This window comes from Rhinoraja longicauda, chromosome 6 (assembly GCF_053455715.1).
Source record: "Rhinoraja longicauda isolate Sanriku21f chromosome 6, sRhiLon1.1, whole genome shotgun sequence".
In the NCBI taxonomy this organism is placed as follows: domain Eukaryota; kingdom Metazoa; phylum Chordata; class Chondrichthyes; order Rajiformes; family Arhynchobatidae; genus Rhinoraja; species Rhinoraja longicauda.
This window is the reverse complement of record NC_135958.1, coordinates 61,902,216-61,928,577: the sequence shown is the minus strand read 5'-3', so window position 1 is coordinate 61,928,577 and position 26,362 is coordinate 61,902,216. Positions and strand designations below refer to the sequence as shown.

At 43.7% G+C, this 26,362-nt stretch overlaps 1 protein-coding gene across 4 annotated transcripts in view; it reads left to right on the top strand.

The window, feature by feature from the left end:
* sdk2b (sidekick cell adhesion molecule 2b) overlaps nucleotides 1-26,362 on the top strand; it is a 599,240-nt gene that overhangs the window by 257,069 nt on the left and 315,809 nt on the right. For all 4 annotated transcript variants that reach the window (XM_078401132.1, XM_078401131.1, XM_078401133.1 and 1 more), the window contains exon 2: nucleotides 17,958-18,117. In XM_078401132.1, the coding sequence (XP_078257258.1) occupies nucleotides 17,958-18,117 (160 nt within the window). The remainder of the gene's footprint in view (nucleotides 1-17,957; nucleotides 18,118-26,362) is intronic.

Genomic DNA, 26,362 nt, shown 5'->3' with positions numbered 1-26,362 from the left:
GCGTTGGCAGCCACAACACAGCAGGCAGCAGCTTTCTGTCCACAGCAGCCTTGCAACAAATCAGTAAAAATCCATGTTACACAATTCCAATAGATGGAGAGTAGTTTTACTGGAGCTGTCATGAACAAGTGTTTGTATGGAATGGAGTTTGTGATCACAGGAAAATAAATGTAAACCATTTAAGATTGTAGCTCTGTTTGTTCTTTAAGAATGATGCAAGTGAAATGTGTCATTATAAACTGTGATGAACAATCATGTTGTTTCTATCGGTTGCTTGCTGCATCACTTTCCCAGCTGACGATGCTTCCAACAGCCCATTCAAGTGGCTAACAAGGAACAGGCCTTGGCAGGTAATATTTGCAGAAAGTCTACAATGAAGGGCATCACAATCCCTCTGAATTTCACTTGGCATGGTCATAGCCACAGGATTGCTGTTGGGTGGCTTTCAGAATGGACCACCATTCACTGCAGAGCTGTGAGGAGGTGGAAGTATGGCTGATGCCCTCACTTTGGCAACCATGGGCCAGTTGGATCAAGCAAACCAGTGCAGAGCTGCTGGCTGAGCACTGATGAGGAATTAAAGACCATCGCTCCACAGGAGTTGTAGTAACAGGATTCTGTCCTCTGGCCTGTGAACAAACTGTTCTGCTGCCTTCACAAGCAGATGCTAGTTCTGTTTTTTACTGTATACTTCATGCAGTGACTATAGTAGCAGATTCTTCCCAGTTATCCGGCAACTGAACCATCCTATCACCAACTAGAGAGCTGTTCTGACCTGCCATCTACCTCATTGGAGACCCTCGGACTATCTTTAATTGGACTTTACTGAGCTTTTTCTTGCACTAAACGTTATTCCCTTTATCATGCATCTATACACTGCAAACAGCTCGATTGTAATCATGTATAGTCTTTCCGCTGACTGGACAAGCAACAAAAAAGCTTTTCACCGTACCTGTGACGATAAACAAAACTAAATTGAACCTTGGGCCACCTTGCAGGAAAATAACTGCAGATGCTGGTACAAATCAAAGGTATCACAAAATGCTGGAGTAACTCAGCAGGTCAGGCAGCATCTCAGGAGAGAAGGAATGGGTGACGTTTCGGGTCGAGACCCTTCAGTCTTCTTCAGCAATTTTGTGATACCTTGGGTCACCTTGGGTAACTTGCATCAAAGAGCGATGGAATTCGTTCCCTCGTCTCCCTCGCCACTGCCTGTCAGTCTAAAGAAGGACCTCGACCCGAAATGTCACCCATTCCTTCTCTCCAGAGATGCTGCCTGACCCGCTGACTTACTCCAGCATTTTATGTCTATCTTCGATGGAATTTGTTCCGCAGATTGGACTACATTGAGGTTGATGCTGGCCAAACACAGGGTGGACATTGACACCAATCTATCAGTCCCATTGGTGGATTGAAGGATGGCAGGCTTGTCAAAATCAGGAGAATATCACATCATCAAAGCATGCGTTCGAGCAGCAATGGAACGTGACTGCACTGGGCATAAGTGCCAGGAGAAATCCACAGTTTGGTGGACTGCTGGAGGATGTGTGCTGACATCTGGCAGAGATGTTGTGAAGTGAATCTAAAGGAATATTCTACCCAAACTTTCAACAGGAATTGGATGTGCATTTGAAGGGAAACCATTTGCTGTGATGTGGGTGAAACAGTGGGGAAGAAAACAAACTGATCCAGTAGCTCAATGACCTCTTTCTGTGCTGAAACAAAGTAGCTGCCATACACTTATGCAATTAAAATCCGCATGGTAACTAAAGAAAAGATATAAGTCGTAATTTTACACTTTAGTGACGCTGTGCGGAAACGGGCCCTTTGGCCCACCAAGTCCACGCCGACCAGCGATCCTTGTATACTCGCACTATCCTACACACTAGGGACAATTTACAATTTTACCAAAGCCAATTAATCCACAAAAGATGTACATCATTGAAGTGTGGGAAGAAACCGGAGCACCCAGAGAAAACGCACGCAGTCACAGGGAGAACGTACGAACTCCATACTGACAACATCCGTAGTCAGGATCTAACCTGGGTCTCTGGCGCTGTAAGGCAGCAATTCTATCGCTGCGCCACTGTGCCGCCCCTAAAGGAACAATGTAAAGGAAGCAATGGCAACATAATTCAGCTATTTGCGAAAAAGATTAGTGTCGAAACTTCCCGATCTGTGGAGAGTGATTTGAAGATGTCAAAAGGGTGAAGATCTTCAAGAAAGATGTTTATTGAAAATCTCTGGCAGGCAGAGGGTCAAGTCAAGTCAAGTCAATTTTATTTGTATAGCACATTTAAAAACAACCCACGTTGACCAAAGTGCTGTACATCTGATTAGGTTCCAATGGAAAAAAAATGAAACATACAGTAGCACGCAAACAGTTCACAGCGCCTCCTCAATGAGCCTCAAACGCTAGGGAGTAGAAATAGGTTTTGAGCCTGGACTTAAAGGAGTCGATGGAGGGGGCAGTTCTGATGGGGAGAGGGATGCTGTTCCACAGTCTAGGAGCTGCAACCGCAAAAGCGCGGTCACCCCTGAGCTTAAGCCTAGACCGCGGGATAGTGAGTAGCCCCAAGTCGGCCGACCTGAGGGACCTGGAGTTAGAGAGGGGGGTTAGAAGATTTTTGATGTAGGGGGGGGAGTGTCCATTTAGGGCTTTATACGTGAATAGGAGGAGCTTGAAGTTGATTCTGTACCGTACAGGGAGCCAGTGGAGAGAGGCCAGAATCGGGGTGATGTGGTCCCTGTGTGCTGATGTGGCTGGCTGCTGAACCACTGTGTAGGCTACGAGGAACAGTTCCAGGTAAACGGACATCAAACATGTAATCAACACTTGCAAAGGAAACTACTGAAAATTAACAAGTAAAAAGACCTTGAAATTGGAGGTTGTGATCTCTTAAACAACAGTTCAAGAAGTGAGGTCAGGTGGTTGGATGATATATTGCAGCAGATAGCCTGAGGTTATTGGCTTCATGAGATAATAAAGAAGGAAAGAAAAGAGAGAATGCATTTAGGTAGCATCTTTCATAACCTCCTCACGTTCCAAGTGCCTTCCAGCCGATGAATAATAAAAAATAAACAACACAGAGCTACTATACTCACCTCGCTGGCTTTGGTTGTAGAATGGGTCGGGGATTTCATGGGAAATTCTGTAGCTGGCTAGTTGGGGAGGGGAAGAGTGATAGGGAGGATGCAAATATTAAAGGGTAGAGGGCATAGCTTGAAGGTGAGAGGGGCAAAGTTTAAAGGAGGCATGTTTAGGGATGATGGTGGAGGCTGATCTGATAGTGGCATTTAAGCGGCTTTTATGAATGCACATGGATGTTCAGGGAATAGAGGGATATGGATCACGTGCAGGCAGAAGAGATTTGTTTATCTTGGCATCATGTTCGGCACAAGAATTGTGGGCCAAAGGGCCTGTTCCTGCACAGTTCTGTTATGTGTTTCAAAGAATCTCATCCTAACGTTTCAGCCTTCATTGCTGCCTGCTGGGTCAGCTGATGTTTGTCCGGCTCCTGTCTCTGTCAGTCGTTTACAAGTGAAGCCGCTAACATGGGGGAAAACAATCATCCCAATCCTCTTTCTGGTGTATTGGCTGCTTCTGTAATGTTGGCCAGAATTTCTCCTTCATCTAAACCTCTTCTGCAGCATTATCAGGCATGATCAGGATCCAGTAGCTCATTGAAAGATAGATCAGGTTCATTGGGCAAGTTTGATGGGTTACTTCTGCAACTAGTTTCACACCTTGAATCCTGGAACGATTCGCAATATCTTGGAAGTCAGCAAACAAAGTAGGATCCGTCCATCCGTAAAACAATCCTGCACGTGTCATTCACAATTTACAACAACAGTTAGATGGACAACTTGACTGGATTGTCTTTGCAGCGCTTTGTTTTCCAATGGATGTGAAATAAACACCATAGATTTAAAATTTGACGTCCTTTCCTCAAAGAGGGATGAGTCTTGTGAGCTGTTTTACATTCGCTAACATCATTGTAAAGCTATGTAGGAAAATAACTGCAGATGCAGGTACAAATCGAAGGTATCACAAAATGCTGGAGTAACTCAGCAGGTCAGGCAGCATCTAGGAGAGAAGGAATGGGTGACGTTTCGGGTCGAGACCCTTCTTCAGACTCCTAGATGCTGCCTGACCTGCTGAGTTACTCCAGCATTTTGTGATACCTTCATTGTAAAGCTATGTGTTCTAGTCTCAACCAATGAAGAGGAACAGTTACTTTGCAGATTATACATTATAATAGATTGCATCTCAAGACTCCCCTGTTCGTATTTTATTATTTGATGAAGTTGTTTATTCGCTGTTTATTTTAGTGCAGAGCTGCCGTAACCTCTCGTGCATTTTCCTCCTTCTCCTCTGCCTTTGATTTCTATGATTTTACACGGGTTTTTCTTAAATTCATACATCGTTTGCCATCACCTTATCCGTGTACCAACATTTCCCTTCACCTTCAATTTCTCTCCTTACCTCTCCTCTTATTTCCCTCCATTTTTATGCCAAATATTCACTTTCCTGTTTCTGGTTAAAATACACAAAAATTATCAAGACATCACAGTTCCCCCCCCTTCCCCCCCTCCCCCCCCCCCCCCCCCCCCCCCCTCCCATTAAATAAACATAACCCTAAATAAAAGATCTCCAGAAGTTGGGAATTTGAAACAGAAACAGAAAATGCTGAAAGACCTTGGCAGGTCAGGTGTGCAAGGAAAAACAGTTAATGACAAGTTTTTTTTACAGAGTATCTCAGGCAGATACAATAGTGGCATTTAAAAGGCTTTTAGATAGGCACGTGTAAGTGCAGGGAATGGAGGGATATGGTTCATGTTCAAGCAGATGAGATCACTTTAAATTGGCATCATGTTCAGCATGAACAGCGTGAGTTGAAGGACCTGTTTCTGTGCCGTCCTGTTTAGTATAGTTTAGAGATATAATGCGGAAGCAGGCCCTTCGGCCCACCATCTCTGCACTGATAAGCGATCCCCGTACATTAGCAATGTCCTGCGTACTAGGGACAATTTGTAATCTTTATCGTCGCCAATGAACCCGTACGTCATTAGAGTGTGAGAGGAAACCAGAGCACCCAGGGAAAACCCACGTGGTCACAGGGAGAACGTTTAAAAACTCCATACAGACAGCACCCGTAGTCAGGATCGAGCCAGGTTGCCTGGGCCTGTAAGGTAGCAACTCTACCGCTGCATATCATGCTACCATTCTGTGTTCTATCCTTCGGTGCTGGTTTTTGTTATAAACCATCGCTGTGAAGTGCCTAGCACCTGCTTTGACACGCTTAACATCAATGGAAATTACTGCAGTCCCAAAATAATACCGTTTATACATCAGCACTGTAGATTCAGTGCAACACGGTTACTACTGTTCTACAGGAGTGGTTTTTCAGGAATATGACTGCTGAAGTCTCCGAAGTTAAACGACTGCTGGAGGCAACATCTTTTCTGCAGCAAGCAGGGAATTCAAAGGAAGGGAAATGTGCATGCAGAGGGTCCATTTGATCTTTCCAACAAGTTTAAGATCAGAGACGAAGTCAGCCGTGCTGTCTCACACGAGAGCAGTGCTCATCACTCTGAAATCTTGGATAAGACTTGTGCACCAGCGCTTGACCGGACTCCTGCCTCCAACTCCAACTCATTCTCTGCTCCTTTTACTGCTCAGAGCTCCCTCATAACGACACGGAGTGTTGGCTCCCGCTTGGCGCTCTGCCAAGTGTTCACTTATGCTGCATTTATTAGCTCTGCTTGCCAGTGGATACCCAGAGGTTTCATACCCAGAAACGTTCCATGTTATTCAAAGATTATATTCTTCTCCGTCTTTTTATCAAATAATCTTTCCATGTTTCATTCCCTTTCCTCTAAACCAGTCAACTGACCAAACCACTCCCTGTCGTATGCCTTACACATTATTATATATGTTTGAAGAACGGTCACAACCCCAAAACGTTACCCATCCTTTTTCTCCAGAGATGCTCTCTGCCCCACTGAGTTACTCCTGTACTTTTGTGTCTGTCTTTGGTATAAATGAGCTTTGTTTCTACATTGTATATGTATTGTTGATTGAGAATTTTGAGTGCATGTCCAATAAGCTGAGGAAGGAACAACTAACTGTACAGATGATTGGCAATAAAATTGTGAAAATCAGCTGCCTGTCTTAGATTCCATTTTCCACAAGACAGATGCTCTGGTTCAAACATGCTCGAGTTGAGCCATTCCTTGGACAAGCACTTATTGTATCATCAAAAAATGTCTGAGACATTTGTGTGAATGAGTTTTTTTGCCCAGAGTAGGGGAATTGAGAACCAGAGATATAGGTTTAAGCTGAAAGGGGAAAGATTTAATCAGAACCTGAGGGCCAATACTTTGAATATATGGAACAAGCTGCCAGAGGAGGTATTTGAAGTAGGTACACTGACAACATTGAAAAGACATTTGTTCAGGTACATGGATAGGAAAGGTTGATAGCGATATGGGCCAATTGTAGGAAAATGGGACTAGCTGAGATGGGCATCATGGTTGGCATGGATCAGGCAGCACCTGTGGAGGGAATGGACAGATGACGTTTCAGGTTGGGGCCATTCTTTCCACTGAAGGATCAACAACAAGGCATTAGCTGTGCTTCTCTCACTCACAGATGCTGCCTGACCTGCTGAGTGTTTCCTGCATCTAACTCTGGAAATGAGAGACTTGCGGCATTTGCTTCCGTACAGAATCAGTGGAAGACAGTGAATGTGTTGTGTTTTTTGGGTTAAATAAAAGTGTGCACAATAGACTGAACAGAATTTAGTTCAGAACAAAGCAGGAAAATCCAAGATGAGGTGTTGCTATCCTTCATCAAAGTGACTTCTCGCGCAGGGGCAGGGGTGTGCTTCATGCTGGGGACACAGTGGGTGTGTTGGGGTGACTACCCACCTTAAAGTCAGGGCCCAGGCAGATGGCCCACCCTGCTCTGCCCAGCAAGTTGGGCCAAAGGGCCTATTTCCATGCTGTGACTCCCCTTGCTTCCCTCCCCTCCCCCCCACCCATCCCTCCCTCTGCTGGCCAAGTGTGTGGCTCAACATGTTTAAACAAAGTGTGGGTTCAAGTAGGATAAGCTGTTGTCTTGCTGATTCAGCTGGATCCAAACTAGCAGAGGTGATCCTTAGTTTAGTTTAGATTATTATTATTGTCACCTGCATTGAGGTACAGTGAAAAGCTTTTGTTTGTGTGATATCCAGCCAAAGAAAAGATTGTGCATGATTACAATAAAGCCGTCCACAGTGCAAGGATAAAGGGTAAAGGATGAAGAATTCTGAACCTAAAGGGTCAGACCGCATCTCTGGAGAACATGGGTTACTCCGGCAATTTGTGTCCTTTTTGTTCACCTGCATCTGCAGCTCCTGGTATCTACTTGATTCTGAACCTTACCAGTCGTGCCTCTACCCAGTTCATCACAGAGAGGACCAGCATGCAGACAGGCCCCTTGTCCACTGCCTATGCATCAACCGTACATTTCTCCAAATTCTACATTAAATCCATTTATTTTGCCAGCGGCGTTGAATAATCCCACTGGCAATAAATGCTAGTTCATCGAGTCATTCCTTATTACTCATCGCTCAGTTGCCGGAGGGATGAGTAATAAATAATGACTCGATAAACCAGCACTGTTCAAAATCAAACGGAGATGTCTCGGGGGGAGATTATAAACTATACAGGGTATTTAACAAGATTGAGATTGAGAAAGTAAGCTGAAAATAATATTTGCCAATGCATGCACACAAGCTCAACTTCCAACCTCTGGCAGCCAAATCTAGGACATCTATTTAGACATTTGTTTTTGGTACAATATTAACCAACATCTATTTGGGATTTACCAAAGACAGACACAAAATGCTGGAGTAACTCAGTGGGTCAGGCAGCATTTCTGGAGAAAATGAATACGTGACATTTCGGGTCAGAACCATTCTTCAGACCCTTTTCTCCAGAGATGTTGGCTGACCCGCTGAGTTACTCCAGGACTTTGTGTCTATGTTTGGAATAAACCAGCATCTGCAGTTCCTTCCTACACATTCTGTTTGGGATTTGCCAGTAGCTCATTCTTATACAATCTTACAAGACAGACAAAGGCTTTTTTGGCCCCTCAAGTTTGTACAATCTCTTTCAAAGAGCAAAGAAATTCACCTATGGACACTCCAGCAAATGTACCCTCCAAAACTATCTGTCCAGTCCCCTTTTAAAAGACCCAACAGGTTCTTGTTCCATCATACTTTCAGGTAGAAGAAATTTCTCCACAATTTCCCCTCCAGTCCTTCTCCCAACCAGTTTAGATGAGTAGTCCTCAGTTGCCAGGAGAAATAGTTTCCCCGAAACCTATTTCGCCAAAATAACCATAATTGACTCCTGCTGTTGGAAAAACGATCACAACTTCTAATCTCTCCACATAACGGAACATTTCCAGTCGTATCAAGCTGGTAACCTCTTCTGAAACCTGGTTCAGATTACAAACTTCACGATCAGAAAGCTGCTGTAACATTGTCACTTAGGCTGCCCTATGGAACCATGCCATCTTTACATGGTGAGATCATTTCGCTGAACACCTCCCCCGAGTCCGTCTTAACCTCCCGGTGGCTCAGCACTTCAACTCCCCCTCCCATTCCCAATCTGACCTTTCTGTCCTGGGCCTCCTCCATTGTCAGAGTGAGGCCCAGCGCAAATTGGAGGAACTGCACCTCCTATTTCGCTTGGGTAGTTTACACCCCAGTGGCATGAACATTGACTTCTCTAACTTCAGATAGTCCCTGCTTTCCCTCTCTATCCCCTCCCCTTCCCAGTTCTCCCACTAGTCTTCCTGTCTCCGACTACATTATATCTTTGTCCCGCCCCCTCCCCTGACATCAGTCTGAAGAAGGTCTCGACCCGAAACGACACCCATTCCTTCTCTCCCGAGATGCTGCCTGACCCATTGAGTTACTCCAGCATTTTGTGTCTACCTTCATCTTTACATATATTGTCCGTGCTAACATCAGCAGAATCAACTGGATCCATTGTTCTCTCCCCAAAGCAAACCAAATGGAGATTTGGATGTGCTGTAAGAATCAACTAGATGATGCAGTACAGCTCACAGAAGTGGCATTCAGAGACACAACATCAAATGAGCTAAAGAATTTCCTTTATCTAAATTGCTTCTTTTATCTGGCAATCTTCTATAGTTTATGATCAGATAAAACTTGGCTACATCCAGGTACTTAATTTCCCTCTGACCAAAAATGTTAATGGGGATGGGATTGTTAACATTTATTAGATTTGCTGGTAGTGAGGTCAGTTATGTTGAGCATGTATTTATGTTCGGGGAACCTTTTCCAACTGCGAAGATTGTCAAGATGAATGTATAGATCAGATTCTGAATTGCTAGAGGTTGAGGCCACTTGGCTAACAGACAATAGACAATAGAAAAAACAGATAGTCTGGCAGCCATGAGAAAGAGGAACAGAAGTGTGCCATTCTGCAGTGCAAGTCTGCTCGCGTTCGATCAACTTTCCATCAAATCCAAATCCCTGCCTGGATGCACAACCCTCGGTTCCTTCAGCGTTGTGCACGTTCCTGAATTCAGCCTCCAGGGAAGATACTCCAAGCTTTTCAAGCCTTCCTCCTCTCTGTGTTAGGTTAGCACCTCACCCTGAGTCCCTTTGGTCTGAGATTCTCCTGAGGGGCAACATCCATCCCAGCATTTGCCCTGTTACTCCCCTGAAGGATCTTTCAATAAGATCACCTCTCAATTAGCATGGACGCAACTCGGTCAACCCTTCCTCAGAGCCCTCCATGCCTAGGATCAGCCTGCGATGAACTCCCTCCAACAATAATATGTTTCCCGTAACAAAGGGACTCAAACTGTTGTCTTTAGTCAATTGCGGCGGGTGTCATTGTCGTACATGTACATGATTAGGAAAAGTTTAGGATGTGAGCCGTGCGCGGGCAAATGGGACCAGTTTCGGTGGGGTATCTTGGTTGGCATGGGCGAGTTGGGCTGAAAGGCATGTTTTTGCACTGTGTGACTTTATAACCCTAAGTTCTTTAAAGATGCCAAGGAGGTTACCAGTCAAATTCAAAGAGATAAAAAGAAGTGATTAAAAACTTGTTCAGCGGTTGGTATTAAGCAATGGGAAATCCAATCTTCACCACAGGGAGAATGCTGAGAGTGGTGTGGAAGGGATGGGTGGAGAGGAGGGGAAGGGATGGGTGGAGAGGAGGGGAAGGGATGGGTGAAGAGATGGGGAAGGGATGGGTGAAGAGGTGGGGAAGGGATGGGTGAAGAGGTGGGGAAGGGATGGGTGGAGAGGAGGGGAAGGGATGGGTGAAGAGATGGGGAAGGGATGGGTGAAGAGCAGCAGATGTGAGTGAGTGTGGAGCCATGGGGAAGTGTAAAGCAGAGCGGTAAGAGGAAGACAATCCATCAGGCACGGAGGGAGCGGGAGATGCAGAGAGTTAGCAGTGTTAACTCACCACTGGGTAAATATTTAATTTGGTTTTAAATTATGGGTAGAGTTCATTAAGTATTTAGCTTAAAAAAATAAAAAAGCTTTCCTGTTTAAATACAGAAAGTTTAATTAATTAATTAAAGGTTGGATTTGTTGATTGTGGTTGGTTGGGGAGTTGCACTGGTCTACTTCAGTTGCTGGGAAGAGCATCGCATTCATGCAGATGGCAACTCATGGAGTCACAGAGACATATAGCACGAAACAGCCCAACCGACCAAGATACCCCATCTAAGCTAGTCGCACCTGCCCACATTTGCTCGAAATCCTTCTAAACTGTTCCTTTCCATGTCCCTGTCCAAATGTCTTTTAAATGTTGTTATAGTCCCTGCCTCAACAACTTCCTCTGGCAGCTTGTTCCAAACACCCACCACCCTCTGTGTTCCTCTGCAACAAACGTCTGCACCTCGAGAGGCTTCAGTTCCGAGGTGTTGGATTGGACTCCAATCTGATCGCAGGGCGTCAGAGTGACACAGACAACTGGATGATGGATCCTGGAGGCAGTCAGTGCTCTCCCGCCGGGTCCAGCAGAGACCTGGTGCGTGGCCACGTGACAGGGAGATCAGTTCCTGAATACAGTGCAGTGGGAGACACAACCCTTCTCCTTCCCAGCACACTCACGGTGCTAACTACTAGTAGAGATGGGAGCAACTCTGCAGGCTCCATGAGCAAACTGCCCACTGCACAGGTTCAGGAAGCCACTCAGCTGTAACGCCTCAGAGGTTTACCTTTAAAAAAAAATGGTTTACCTTTAAAAAAAACAAAGTAAACGCTCACATGTGGTCGGCATGATTGTAATCATATATAGTCTTTTCGCTGACTGGATAGCGCACAGCAGAGAGTTTTTCACTTTGCCTTGGTACATGTGACAATAATCAACTAACAATGAACTAAATTAAAAGAATCTTGCATCTGGAACTTCTGTGGAGAAATCCAGTTACATTACAGAATTAACACTGGTATCAGGTCGAATGTCTGGGCCAGACTAATCGGGCAGGGCCAGACTAATCTGGTCTGGTTACAGGAACAAATGATTTGAAATGTCAGTGTTTCAGTTTTGTGAAGTTATAGATACCCAGGTTAACAAAGGACAAAATAGTGAATAAAGCATTTTTAGATTTTCAAGTTTGATTTGAAATGGTGCCACGCTAAAAATTATTGCAGGATAATTGCAGCACAGTGGTGCAGCGAGAAGAGCTACCACCTCACAGCACAAGAGACCCGGGTTTGATCCTGATCTCGGGTGCTGTTTGTGTGGAGTTTGCACGTTCACCCCGTGACCGCCTGGGTCACCTCCGGGTGCTTTGATTTCTTTCCACGTCTCAAAGACGTGCGTGTTTGTTGGTTAATTGGCCTCTGTAAATTGCCCCTTGTGTGTGGGGAGTGGATGTGAAAATGAGATAACATAAAACTTGTGAATGGTTGATCAATGGTCAGCATGGACTCAGGTGGCCAAAGGCCTGTTTCCATGCTCTACCTGTCAACCAATTCAATCAATCAGAAATTAGATATCAAGAGAATGCCAATAATATCTGAACAAGGAATACTTGTTGGCAGATGGATGAAAGAGGGTGTAAAGAAGTTGTCCACGGTGGGTTGATGGGATGTGACCAGCAAGGGTCATTGCCTGAACCACAGCTGTTTATAATCTGTATCAATGACTTAGATCAAAGGAATGATAGAGGGGATTGGAACCCAAGACAACACCTTCGTTCTGATCTTTTGTTTGTGACTGTTGAAAATGAATATTAAAATTGATGATTATCTGCATATGATTGATTGAATGTTCAAATGGAGTAGCCATGAATTGATTTCAGTCTGTTCCTTCTCTCGTACTGCTGTTGGTCAACATGGTGCCGTACTGCAAGTGTGCAGGACACTTCACCACTGGCAAACTCTTTAGAATTAATACCATCTTATAATACTGTTGAGTTTTGTGCTTTGCTTGCAAACTGTTGGCAATATCCTTCAGTTCCACATATTGATGACCCCCAAATCCGTGTTGAAACAAGCTCGGATTTATTTTGGACGACAACGATGACACTGTGTGCTCCATCATTTTTTTTGAAGTTTGATTCTATCTGTTTCTATCAATCTTCTGAACTTGCTGACATTTTTCAAAGAAAAAGCAGGATAATTCAATGTGAGGGAAAGAGAAGACAATTGACTGTATTTAAAATTCACATTCGAATACTTGGACAAAATGTACTGATGGACATCAAAGGTTGTTTTGTTTTATATGGAGCCAGTGGTGTTGCCTTAATTCTGATGGTTTCCGTTGTAAACAGCTCCATCAGCAGTCGTTGAAAGCTTTCATTTCTCCACATTGCTGTTCTCTGTCTGATCAGTTGTGTCAGTGGGCTTGTGGGATGAATGTTAAGGCTGCTATGTGACAATTAAAAAATCTTGACAGCTGAATCCAAAGGAAGGTGTTAGGGTGGATAATGCTGAAATGTTCTAGAGTTTCACATCATCTTGTAAGTATATTGACTGATGAAAAGTTCCGTGTGGCATCAACAAAAAACAAAAGAAGCCACATCATGTCAATGTCTAGAACAGCACTTTTTCTTCTCAAAAGTTTTTTGTCTGCCAACAGAAGTTCAAGCCAAGGATTCCTCAGTCAACCACAGCTCCACAGGCATCAGTCGGCTTATGGTGAAACGGTAGAGCCATAGAGTCATGCAGCATGGATGCAGGCCATTTGGCCCACTGAGTTCAGACTGGCCACCAAGCACCTGTTTGCACTGAACCCCTTGTTTTACTCTCCACGTCCCATTCAGCTCCCCACAGATCCTACATCTTATCTACACCAGGGACAATAAACTGTCCATTTTAATCCACCAACCTGCACTTCCTTGGGTATGTGAGGAGACCAGCGGAAACCCACAGAGTCACAGGGAGAATGTGCAAACTCCATTCATACAGCACTGAAGTAGAGACCTAGTTTGTTGGAGTTGCAAGGCAGCGGGACATCCAGCTGCAAAACTGCTTGAGAGCGACACCAACAAGTCCAGCAGCAAAGGATCTCCTGACATCCACCTGTGCACTCCCAGAAAATGGCAACCTGATGGCAGCTTGGCAGCAGATGCCACAGCTCCATTGCATTCACTGCGTCAGATAGGCTGAATAAGGTTGCATTTGTCCCATGGTAACAGCCCTAGAGAAGATTGGGGCAAGGGGAGATTGAATCTGGGGTTCCCAGATCTGCATGGCTTCAGCATTGGTAGGAAAACTAGGGCAACCCTCAGGAAAGAAGAGTAATGACTGACAGGAACTTGGACATGACGGAGAATTACTGCTGGTTTCCAGGCCCACCATCACCAACCTTTGTTAGTTGCATCATGACTGCAGTTCATTGAGGCAAGGCAAGGCTGAATGGGGTTTGCTCATGTTGCCAACATTGTAGCAACAAATGGAACTGCATGGAAAGAGAACATTGACCACAAGCCAAGGATACAATCTACCAATCCAGCTCATTGTGACTGTCAATCTGCCATCACAGCAAGATTTATCTTTATTCGGGAACTAAGAGTTGTGTCTTGTCAAAATAAATGATGAAGGCAAATGCACCCAGTCATTGGCCATTTTTCTTTTAGCTTTAAAGATAAAGCATGGTAACAGGCTTATCGGCCCACCGAGTCCACGCCGACCATCGATCACCATACACAATAGTCCTACGTTATCCCACTTTCTCATCCACTCCCTACAAACTAGGGGTAATATACAGAGGGCCAATTAACCTACAAACTCGCATATCTTTGGGATGTGGGTGTAAACCGGAGCACCCGGAGGAAACCCACGTGGTCACAGGGAAAACATGCAAACTCCACCCAGACAGCGTCTGAGGTTAGGATCGAACCTGGGTCTCTGGCGCTGTGAGGCAGCAACTCTACCCACTGCACCACAGTGCTGCTCTTTTGTGTTCTGATAGAAAACATTTGGCCAGCTGCAGAATTTGTTAATGGGCCAACAGCCGTCATATTAAAGGGTGTTCAAAAATTGTCCTTTTTAAAATCCCTCCGTGGATCTGAGGTCCACATGGCCCTGTCTAAAATTAGACATTTAAAAAAATAAAATTGAGGAAGAAACTTCAGTTCCCAAGCTTTCTGCAATAATGTTAAGCTATGCAATGTCTTATAGAGGGAATTGTTGTAATATATAAGACAAGGGGGATGTTGTGATATTGCTGGGACTACTTTGTTTTGTTTCCCTTCAGGGCTTTTCTTCTTCTTTTTTTTCTTCTTTTTAACCTTTTCTGCTCGGGCATGCTTCATTCCCTCCCTAGGCGAAACACCAAGCCGCTGCCACCATGTTGTTCTTCGTGGTCCGGTACCTGTTGTACCTTTGTTGTGACTCTGGATGGACCACGAGTGCACATGTTTAAGATGTTATCATGGTGGAGCTTGTACTCCAGGCTGTTTATTCCAAGGCCGCCTGGATCCAGAGTGACCGCCTAATCACACCAATCACTTATATACACAGGCATACAAAGTAGTCCTTGGATACACAAAGTAGTCCCAGCAATATCACAACAGGAATGAGACCAGACAAAGGTGTGATGGACACCTCAGGAATTAAGCATTCAGCAGATCTTTTCAGCTCGTTGATTCCCTTAGTTAATAGTTTAAAAAAACTGATGGCTTTGAAATAATCCAACATTAAAATCACTCAAATGACTTTATTGAAATGACTCTGACAGTAGTAGTGTCAATTTTTTTTCAGTAAAATGTTAAAAATTAATTCAGCAATCCTGCATTCTGAACAAGTAACCCAGGGATGGATGCATCACAATATTTAGTTTGCTGTTCTGAGTTCCTGCTGAGCTTAGCCTAATGCTGGGAATGTGGAGATGCTGTACACGTCCATAAATTGGTAAACAACTCTGCTAACGTTGCATTTCTAAATTAGTAACATGCTACTTAATTTCAAGATCCTTGCAATCCATTTTTTTATGTTACCAATTACAAAACTGCCATCATTGCTAATGCGGTTTATTGCAAAGCCAATTGGCTTTGTACAATGGAGAACACATCTGTGAGTGGGTTTTGGTTTGAAGTGAAGGAGAATTACCTGTTTTAATTTAATTCACCTCTACAACTCAGTCGTTTTCTTTGTCCTATTGAATGTCAAAGGACATTTCAGAAAAATTGACACTACTACTGTCAGAGTCATTTCAATAAAGTCATTTAGGAGGATTAAAGAAGAGGAGGTACGGACACTTTTGAAGAATATAAAAGTGGATAAGTCTCCAGGTCCTGATAGGATATTCCCTAGGACATTGAGGGAAGTTAGTGCAGAAATAGCAGGGGCTATGACGGAAATATTTCAAACGTCATTAGAAACAGGGATGGTGCCGGAAGATTGGCGCATTGCGCATGTTGTGCCTTTGTTTAAAAAAGGTTCTAAAAGTAAACCTAGCAATTATAGACCTATTAGTTTGACGTCTGTGGTGGGAAAATTAATGGAAAAGATACTTAGGGACAATATATATAATTATTTGGATAATCAAGGCCTGATTAGAAACAGTCAACATGGATTTGTGCCTGGAAGGTCATGTTTGACTAATCTTCTTGAATTTTTTGAAGAGGTTACCAGGGAAATTGATAAGGGCAAGGCTGTGGATGTTGTCTATATGGACTTCAGTAAGGCATTTGACAAGGTTCCACATGGAAGGTTGATTAAGAAGGTTAAATTATTGGGTATTAATAGTGAGGTTGCAAGATGGATTCAACAATGGCTGAATCGGAGATACCAGAGGGTAATGGTTGACAATTGTATGTCAGGTTGGAGGCCAGTGTCTAGTGGAGTGCCCCAAGGATCTGTGTTGGGTCCACTGTTGTTTGTCATTTACATTAATGATCTGGATGATGGTGTGGCAAATTGGATTAGTAAATATGCAGATGATACTAAGATAGGTGGAGTAATTGATAGTGAGGTAGATTTTCAAAGTCTACAGAGAGACTTGGGCCTTTTGGAAGGGTGGGCTGAAAGATGGCAGATGGAGTTTAATGCTGATAAGTGTGAGGTGCTGCATTTTGGTAGGACAAATCAAAATAGGACGTACAGGGTAAATGGTAGGGAATTGAGGAATGCAGTGGAACAGAGGGATCTGGGAATAACTGTGCATTGTTCCCTGAAGGTGGAATCTCATGTGGATAGGGTGGTGAAGAAGGCGTTTGGTATGCTTGCCTTTATAAATCAGAGCATCGAGTATAGAAGTTGGGATGTAATGTTGAAATTGTACAGGGCATTGGTGAGGCCGAATCTGGAGTATGGTGTGCAGTTCTGGTCGCCAAATTATAGGAAGGATGTCGACAAAATGGAGAGGGTACAGAGGAGATTTACTAGAATGTTGCCTGGGTTTCAGCACTTAGGCTACAGAGAGAGGTTGAATAGGTTGGGTCTTTATTCTTTGGAGCGTAGAAGGTTGAGGGGGGACTTGATAGAGGTTTTTAAAATTTTGAGAGGGACGGACAGAGTTGACGTGGGTAGGCTTTTCCCTTTGAGAGTGGGGAAGATTCCAACAAGGGGACATAGCTTCAGAATTGAGGGACAAAGGTTTAGGGGTAACATGAGGGGGAACTTCTTTACTCAGAGGGTTGTGGCTGTATGGAATGGGCTTCCGGTGGAAGTGGTGGAGGCTGGCTCGATTTTATTATTTAAGAGTAAATTGGATAGGTATATGGATAGGAGGGGATTGGAGGGTTATGGTCTGAGTGCAGGTAGATGAGACTAGGTCAGGGAGAATGGTCGGCGTGGACTGGTAGGGCCGGACAGGCCTGTTTCCATGCTGTAGTTGTTATATATGTTATATGTTATAACCGCAAAATTAACTTGATCACTTGGGAACACCATTGGCTATCAACAGGTTAGGTGCATTGATTCTGGGACAATGTACAACATTAACCACCACCTCAGCAACTGTGATCGACTGAGGACTTTGTTTTGGTCACACAATGGACTTCTGTTTTGCAGTATTATGGTTCAGTTATGGTAGTACTGATTATTAATTTATTGTGTTATTGATTATTTTTATTCAATGGGCCCGTTAAGCAGCAGCAAGTAAGAATTTCATTCCATTGTCGATACATATGACCATTAAACACCGAAGATAGACACAAAATGCTGGAGTAACTCAGCGGGACAGGCAGCATCTCTGGATAGAAGGAATGGGTGATGTTTCGGGTCTCGATCCGAAACGTCACCCGTTCCTTCTATCCACAGATGCTGCCGATCCCACTGAGTTACTCCAGCATTTTGTGTCTATCTTCGGTGTAAACCAGCATCTGCAGTTTCTTCCTGACAATTAAACGCACTTGGAACTCTTTGTTAGAATATTGTAAACAGCTGGTGTCATTATGTTCTTTAGTAAATAAAATCAGTACAAGATGCCTTGTCCTTACACATTTCCTCTATGTATTTCAGATGATGTGCCTCCCTATTTTAAAACCGAACCAATTCGCTCTCAGATCCATCTGGAGGGGAACCGCCTCGTGCTGACATGTATGGCTGAGGGGAGCTGGCCATTAGAGTTCAAGTGGTTGTACAACAACATCGAGCTGACACACTTCTCTCTGGAATACAGGTCAGAGGACATTTTACATTTTCATTTTGCAAAAGTGGAATGAACAGTCAGAGAAAGTTGTTTATGCAAAATCAATCAATGCCTTTTAAAAAGTACCTGGATTACGTTCTGCAGATGGGAAATGGTGTTTGAAATTTGAAGGGTGGAAAATGGTACAAGAAGCAATTTATCTCTCTCTAATACGAAACAATCAGCCACAGACGAGTCTGATTTTGTTGGCTATGAGTCCCATTCGAGGAACTTTAAGCAAAATTCCAATGCTTAGATTGCAGTGCAGAATTGAGCAAACTGTCAGAGTTGCTTATTTTGGATGAAATATTAGTTTAGTTTAGAGATACAGCATGGAAACAGGTCCTTCAGCCAACCGAGTCCGCCCCGGCCAGCGATCCACGCACACTTGCTCTATCCTACACACTGGGGACAATTTTCAATTCTACCAAGCCAATGAGCCAACAAACCTGTACTTCGTTAGAGTGTGGGAGGCAACTGGAACACCCGGAAAAAACCCAAGCGGTCATGGGGAGAACATACACACTCAGACAGCACCCATAGTCTGGATCAAACCCAGGCCTTTGGTGCTGTAAGGCAGCAACTCTACTGCTGTACCACCGTGCTGCCTAAATATTAATCCAAGGCCTTGTCTGCTCTCTCAGCTCAACGCATTTTTCAGTGAAGAGCAGAGGAGCTATCCATCATTTCCGAGCAACATCTACCTCTTAATCACTATCACTAAAACTGAATATATTGTCATTAGATCACTGTTCGTAGGTGCTGAGTGCAAATTGGCCACCAAGTTGTTTCATTACCTTTGTCCCGCCCCCCTGACATCAGTCTGAAGAAGGGTCTCGACCCGAAACGTCACCCATTCCTTCTCTCCCGAGATGCTGCCTGACCTGCTGAGTTACTCCAGCATTTTGTGAATAAATCGATATATTGTACCAGCATCTGCAGTTATTTTCTTATGTTTCATTACCACAACAGCTACACTTCAGAAAGTACCCAACTTGCTATAACGTCCTTTTGAACATTTAGAGGTTGTGAAAGTGATATAGGTGATATCAATTCAAGATTTTTTTTTGTCTTTTAACATCGGATCAACAAATAATGATAGAGGGAAATGGGTATTATGAAAAATCAAACTGATCTGGAATGGATCTGGTTTTATGAGCCAAATAGTTTTTTATTGCTTCGGCATTACTTGTGTATGTAATGATATTGTCATGAATTGTATGCCTGCCATTCTTTTTGAAAATGATTATCTTCAATCTGGCGTTTGTGATCTTAATAACCTGGCTGTTTCCTCATGGCAAGAGCTCGGGATTTACAGGACCAGTCCCCATCACTTATAACTGTATGTGCGTCTACAAGTATTAGTTCCTTGGTTTCCTTGATGCTGAATGAGAGGTTGTTGTTGTGGCACTACTTAACCAGGTGTTCTATCTCCCCTTCACACTGACTCATCACCACCCGTGATTTGGCCCACAATAATGGTGTCTTTGGTGAATTTCTAAATGGCATTGCAGTTGTGCTTAGCCACACAGTCATGGGTAACAAGAGTAGAGCAGGGGGAGGTGCCCCAGTGTTGTAGGTCAATGAGGTGGAAAGACCCAAAATGCTGGAGTAACTGAGGAGATGGTCAATGAGGAGGAGATTGTGTCATCAATCTGCATTGAATAACGTCTGCCCTTGAGGAAGACAAGGATCCAGTTACAGAGGAAGGTACTGAGGCTGAATGAAGAAATCTTTACCTCAGTTAGTATCCACTGTCATGTTGCATCCACTGTCATGAAGTGTTTTGAGAGGTCGGTTATGGTGCGAATGTGGCAGGGGCATTCCCTTGCGTTTGGCTTCTTATTTGGTGATTTTTTTCTTTAACACCACCAGGAGAAGGTGAAGAGTGGCGTTGAAATGATTGGTGTGTCTGGGCAGCTTAGTGATATAAACACGCAGACCACAGACTGATCCCGCGTAACATCAAGGGAGGTCATCTGTTGGCCTGATACCAATGCCCGTAAATCTCTCTCAAGCTAACTTGCAGCGCTCGCAATTTGGATCAAAGAACGTTGCTATCTGCCATTACAGGAATTGGTTGGCAGATTGAGTATTTGGCAGTCATCTGTTTTAGCTGATCGGCTTTCATGGAATAGATGGTTGAGTCGTGCTTAAAGAAGCAAGTTGCAAACTGAGGCCGTTGTGGAAGGGGTTGAAATCAGCGGTCCACTCCTTTGTAGAGTCTTTGAATCGAGCAATTGTCCTCTGCTTCCCTGTCAACTCTTTGTCCTTTCTTTCTGATGACTTTCTGACTTCTACCCATGTGACTCAGAAAGGTCCACCTTATTTTGTTAAATTTGATATATTTTCTAATTAAATAGAGATTACTAAAGCTGCTTTATTTTTGAAACTGCTTGTGTCTGAGGTAGAACTTACTGCCATTGCAAGAGAGAATTAATGCAGGAGCAACAATTCGTGGGATAGCTGGTGTCGATTGTAGAGAGGAAAAGTTTATAACCAATTCAATGGTTCATTGGAACCTTACTATCACATCTACCTAGTTACAGTGAAATATTTTGTTTTCATAAAATTTGGTATAATTATACTAAGGTACATAAGCACAATCATACATAACTACAACAATTATAATGTAGGAATAGCAGATATTTTCACCAAGGCAGTATGCAAAATGTTACCATGTTTCCGGCCTCATCTACTACCAATGTATATTGTATTAGCGTGGCACAGTGGCACAGCAGTAGAGTTGCTGCCTTGCAGCGCCAGAGAGCCCGGTTCAATCCTGACTACGGGTGCTGCCTGTACAGAGTTTGTATGTCCTCCCTGTGACCATGTGGGTTTTCTCTGATGCTCCGGTTCCGTCCCACATTGTATCTTTAAACTAAACTAAACAAAGTTTATATTCAGACCAAAATGTGAACTTCACATTAACAGAGGTAAAACCACGCACTGACCTGGTGTGGACTTTGATTCAGTGCAGGAAAGGCAACAAATAGACAGAGAAAAATAACATCATAGTGGAATCTGAAACAGAAGAAAAGTGAAAGACAAGAAGATGCAGACTTTATAAAGGAGAGACAGATGAGATAAGATGAGAACACACAGACAAAAGGAACACAAAGATGGATGACAGCATCTTTATGGTGGACATGGTGAGACCAGTCACCATAAACAAGGCCACAGGGCATTTACTCAAGCCTGCCACAACAAACAGTTTATTTTGTTGCACCGAGGAACAGGAAGGAAAGAGGTTAATTTGTATTTTCTAATGGAATTTTGCATTTAGGATGGATCACTAATGCAAATGTTGGTGTGATTCTTAGTCATGTGACTCATTGGACTTAAGCAAAAAGGTGTTGTGACATAAAGCACATGTGGTATACTTCCTATGGACTATTAAATCGGGAACATCTATCACACAGTTTAAAAGAAACATTTTGTGACTTAAAATGAAATAATGCTTTCAGTGAAATGTAGAATTGCTACAAAGCCAATGGAGCCAACGTGGGGGGACTGGCTTTGTAGGAAGTAGGCGTGGGGGGACCACTGTGAGCGGAGGGGGGGGGAACCGCCACAAAGGAGGGGGATTACTTTGTAATTTTGTCAGCGCCCTTTATGTGGTGACTATTGCATACCTTGGGTATGCAAGCAAAGAATCTCACTGCGACTTGTCACATGTGACGATAACGTATTCAATTCAATGGTGTGTTTAAGAGGAGTGTAGCACAGGGTGGATGCTGTGTGAGCTTGTGTTTGGTTCATTATTGCCAATGGGTAATGAGGAGCAGGTTCGATCCATTAAGCACTGAGAGAGCGGTGCTATTAGTCAGCTGCAAGGCATGGAATGTGGCGATGCACTTGAATGGAAATTGCCAATCCACTCCTCCTCAGAACTGAATGTGAAATGTGGGCTTTTAAAATATGATTTACGAGTTAATTTTTTCTCCAGTTAAACTAAAATAATAATTCTATTGCTTGCCCTTCTCCCTTTTATGGCTGATCCTATGAAATGCTAATTCAGAGAACTGTAAAACGACAAGTGAGCAGAAATCGGACCTGATAGAAAAGCATTGATGTTGCTGTGAAGATTTGCAATCATGCCACCGTCCCAAACATCGCAAGGCTTCAATGTAACCACAGTCTAGAGATCTTCCACTGCTGGAGATCTTTCCCCTTTCACCTTAAACCCATGTCCTCTGGTTCTTGATTCCCCTACTCTGGATAATGACAATTTCTTCCGCCTTATCCTAAATTTATGTATTTTTCTCATATCCACCTCAATGTTTCCTGCTGTAAACCCTCATAATTTTATATACTTCAGCCATCTCCCCTTTCAACTTCCTGCACTCCAGGCGAACAGATCACTCCTGTCCAGCCCTTCATAACTGAAGTGTTCCATCCCAGGTTATATCCTGGGATTTTTAAGTCTGAAGAAGGGTCTCGACCCGAAACATCACCCATTCCTTCACCAGACCAGAGGTCATAAGGTCATTAGTGATAGGAGCAGAATTAGGTCATTTGGCCCATCAAGACTACTCTGCATTCAATCATGACTGATCTATCTCTATCTCCTAACCCCATTCTCATGCCTTCTCCCCATAACCCCTGACACCCGTACTAATCAAGAATTAATCTATCTCTGCCTTAAAAATATCCATTGACGGCCTCCACAACCTACTGTGGCAAGGAATCCTTAGGTTCAGCACCTTCTGACTACATAAATTCCTCCTCATCTCCTTCCTAAAGGAAGGTCCTTTAATTCTGAGGCTATGACCTCTAGTCCTAGACTCTCCCACTAGTGGAAACATCCTCTCCACATTCACTCTATCCAAGCCTTTCACTATTCAGTAAGTTTCAATGGGGTCGCCCCTTCTAAACTCCGGCGAGTACAGGCCCAGTGCCATCAAACACTAGCTCCTGCTGCCTGGCCCGCTGAGTTACTCCAACATTTTGTGAATATCCTGGTGAATCTCCTCTGCACCCTTTACAGTGTGGTCCCATGCTTGCAAGAGCCTGGCTCCTAGAAGTACACTCAGTACTCCACTTGAGGTGTATCCAAAGTCTTATTCAGTTGGGTCAGAACCTGGTTTGGTATTCAGTGCCCCGACTAATAAAGGCCAATATCCCTTATGGCTTCCTCATCACATTATCTACTTCCAGTGCTATCTTCAGTGATCTCCGGATTTGTACCTGGATAGGCAGGAGCAAGGGAAGGTTGGGAGGAGTTGTTATTAGGGATGTCCACATTTGGCAAGTAGGCATCATTGAAAGGCCAGCCGGCACAAATTCAGGATGAACGGGTAGGTCCTTGGAAGGAAGATAAACAAGGAGACCAAGGTTCGAGTACGAGAGACTTTTGCAAATTTAGTCGCAAAGGAAAAGGAAGCATACATAAGCTGAAATCAAACAGGAGGCTTTGAAGTAAACAGGAGAGAACTTAAAAAGGAAATCGGAAGAGCTGAAGGGGCCATGAAACGTTCTTGGTGAGTAGAATTAAAGAGAATCTCAAGGCATTTTATGCATACATTGCAAATGAGAGGGTGACTAGGGAGAGGGTAGGACCATTCAAGGGTAAAGGAGGGAATTTATGCCGGAAGCCCTGAAGCCAGAGGAAGTGTACAAGGCACCAGAAGAGTGCATCAGTTCACCAAGAGGAGATCAGGGTGGGGTATGCTGCAACTGTTGGCCATGTTGATATCAAGAAGGAGAAGGTGCTGGGTCTCCTGAATAATATTCAGATGGATAAATCCCTATATTCCCTGATGGAATCTATCTTGGGTTATTGAGAATGGCAAGAGAGAAGATTGCAGAAAATATTTTTTTTGTATCGTCTTCAGGTGTCCTAGGGGACTGGGGAATAGTCAGTCTTGTTCCTCTGTTTAGGAAGGGCAATGGTGACAAACCAGGAAATTATGGACAGTGAACTTTATATCAGTGGAGAAGACATAGCTAGAGCATTAACTCGCATCTGGAAAAGCAAAGAATTATCGAGGATAGTCAGCATGACTTTATGCAATGTAGCTTATGCCCTACATACTTGATTGAGTTCTTTGAAAAGGTGACAGAGGGTAAGGCAGTGGATATTGTATGCATGGACTTTCGTAAAGCATTTGACAAGGTTCCTCATGGTAGGCTGATCCAGAAGATTAAGGCACATGAGGTCCATGGTAACTTAGTAGATTGGATGCAAAATTGGCTTGGTCATAGAATTGAGAAGGTAGTGGTGGGAGGGCTATATTCTGGCTGGAGGTGTGTCACTCGTGGCCAAAGTTTAAAGGAAATGTGTGGAGTATGTTTTTTACACAGTAAGTGGTGGGTGCCTGGAATATGCTGACATGGGGTGATGGTGGAGGCAGTTATGATAGTGGCTTTTAGAAAGGGGCATGGATATGCAGGAAATGGAGGGATATGAATCACATGTAGGCAGAGGAGATTAGTTTATCTTTGCATCATGTTCAGCATGGACATTGTGGGCCATAGGGCCTGGTCCTATCCTGTGGTGTACAGATCTATGAATCAAGTTTGTTTCTGAAAATAAAAAATAAATACTTAACTGACCTAATAAATATTGAGAAAAAAAGACACAAAGTGCTGGAGTAACTCAGCGTGTCAGGCAGAATCTATGGAGAACATGGAGAGGTAATGTTTCTGAAGAAGGGTCCCAATCTGAAACGTCACCTATCCCATGTTCTCCAGAGATGTTGCCCGACCCGCTGAGTTACTCCAGCACTTTGTGTCCTTGTGTGTAAACCAGCATCTGCAGTTCATTGTTTCTAATGGTAAATATCAAGATTGTAAAGATTATCCAGGAATGAATGTGCTGCAAATGCAACTTTTAAGTGTCTAATTGTGTAACTCACAAAGACTGTTTCTCAGAATCCACAACAGTTCTTTGTGAACTGGTATCATTAAGCAGGTTGACGTTCCCACAACAGTGCTGACATCTAGAGGCAGGCTGCATTTGATATCCTGAATGTTCAAAGACACGTTTACAGAATTGAACCCTCTGAAACAATACAGCTTGTTTAAATGATCAGTTATCTTTATAATGAAAGGAGGATTTTGGTGATGTTTTGAAGGTTGAATGATCATGTACATGTCCAGCCTTGACAGCCATTAAACTGATTACATTCTGAAGCAACATCCAATGAACCACTTAAGGTGATCATTCCATGCCTGGTCATTCCACATTCTGCTCCATCTGACAAACCGGTCACAAGAAGCCAAGTGTCCACTTACATGTCCACAGTCACATTGACGTTTGTGCTTCTGTCTACATTACTTGTCGAACCTGGGGCTGCCATTAGCAGTTTTCATTTTAGTTTTAGTTTAGTTTAGTTTATTATCAAATGCACCCAGGTACAATGAAAAGCTTTTTAATGCACGCTATCCAGTCAGTAGAAAAACTATAAATAATTACAATCGAGCCATCCACAGTGTACAGGCACATGATAAAGGGAACAACATTGAAACCAGTACCCAGAAACCAGGCTCCCTGTCGAGGCATTGTCCTGAAACATCGTTTGTCCATTCCCTCCACAGATGCTGCCTGGCCAGCTGAGTTCCTCCAGTGTTTCGTGTTTTGCTCAATTTCAGCTTCTGCAGTCTCTTGTGTGTCCAAAAAATGTGTTGTAACAGTTGCTACAGCAGGCAGTGAAGAAAGCCAATGGAATGTTGGCCTTCATAACAAGAGGAGTTGAGTATAGGAGCAAAGAGGTCCTTCTACAGTTGTACCGGGCCCTGGTGAGACCGCACCTGGAGTACTGTGTGCAGTTTTGGTCTCCAAATTTGAGGAAGGATATTCTTGCTATGGAGGGCGTGCAGCGTAGGTTCACTAGGTTAATTCCCGGAATGGCAGGACTGTCGTATGTTGAAAGGCTGGAGCGATTGGGCTTGTATACACTGGAATTTAGAAGGATGAGGGGGGATCTTATTGAAACATATAAGATAATTAGGGGATTAGACACATTAGAGGCAGGAAACATGTTCCCAATGTTGGGGGAGTCCAGAACAAGGGACCACAGTTTAAGAATAAGGGGTAGGCCATTTAGAACGGAGATGAGGAGGAACTTTTTCAGTCAGAGAGTGGTGAAGGTGTGGAATTCTCTGCCTCAGAAGGCAGTGGAGGCCAGTTCGTTGGATGCTTTCAAGAGAGAGCTGGATAGAGCTCTTAAGGATAGCGGAGTGAGGGGGTATGGGGAGAAGGCAGGAACGGGGTACTGATTGAGAGTGATCA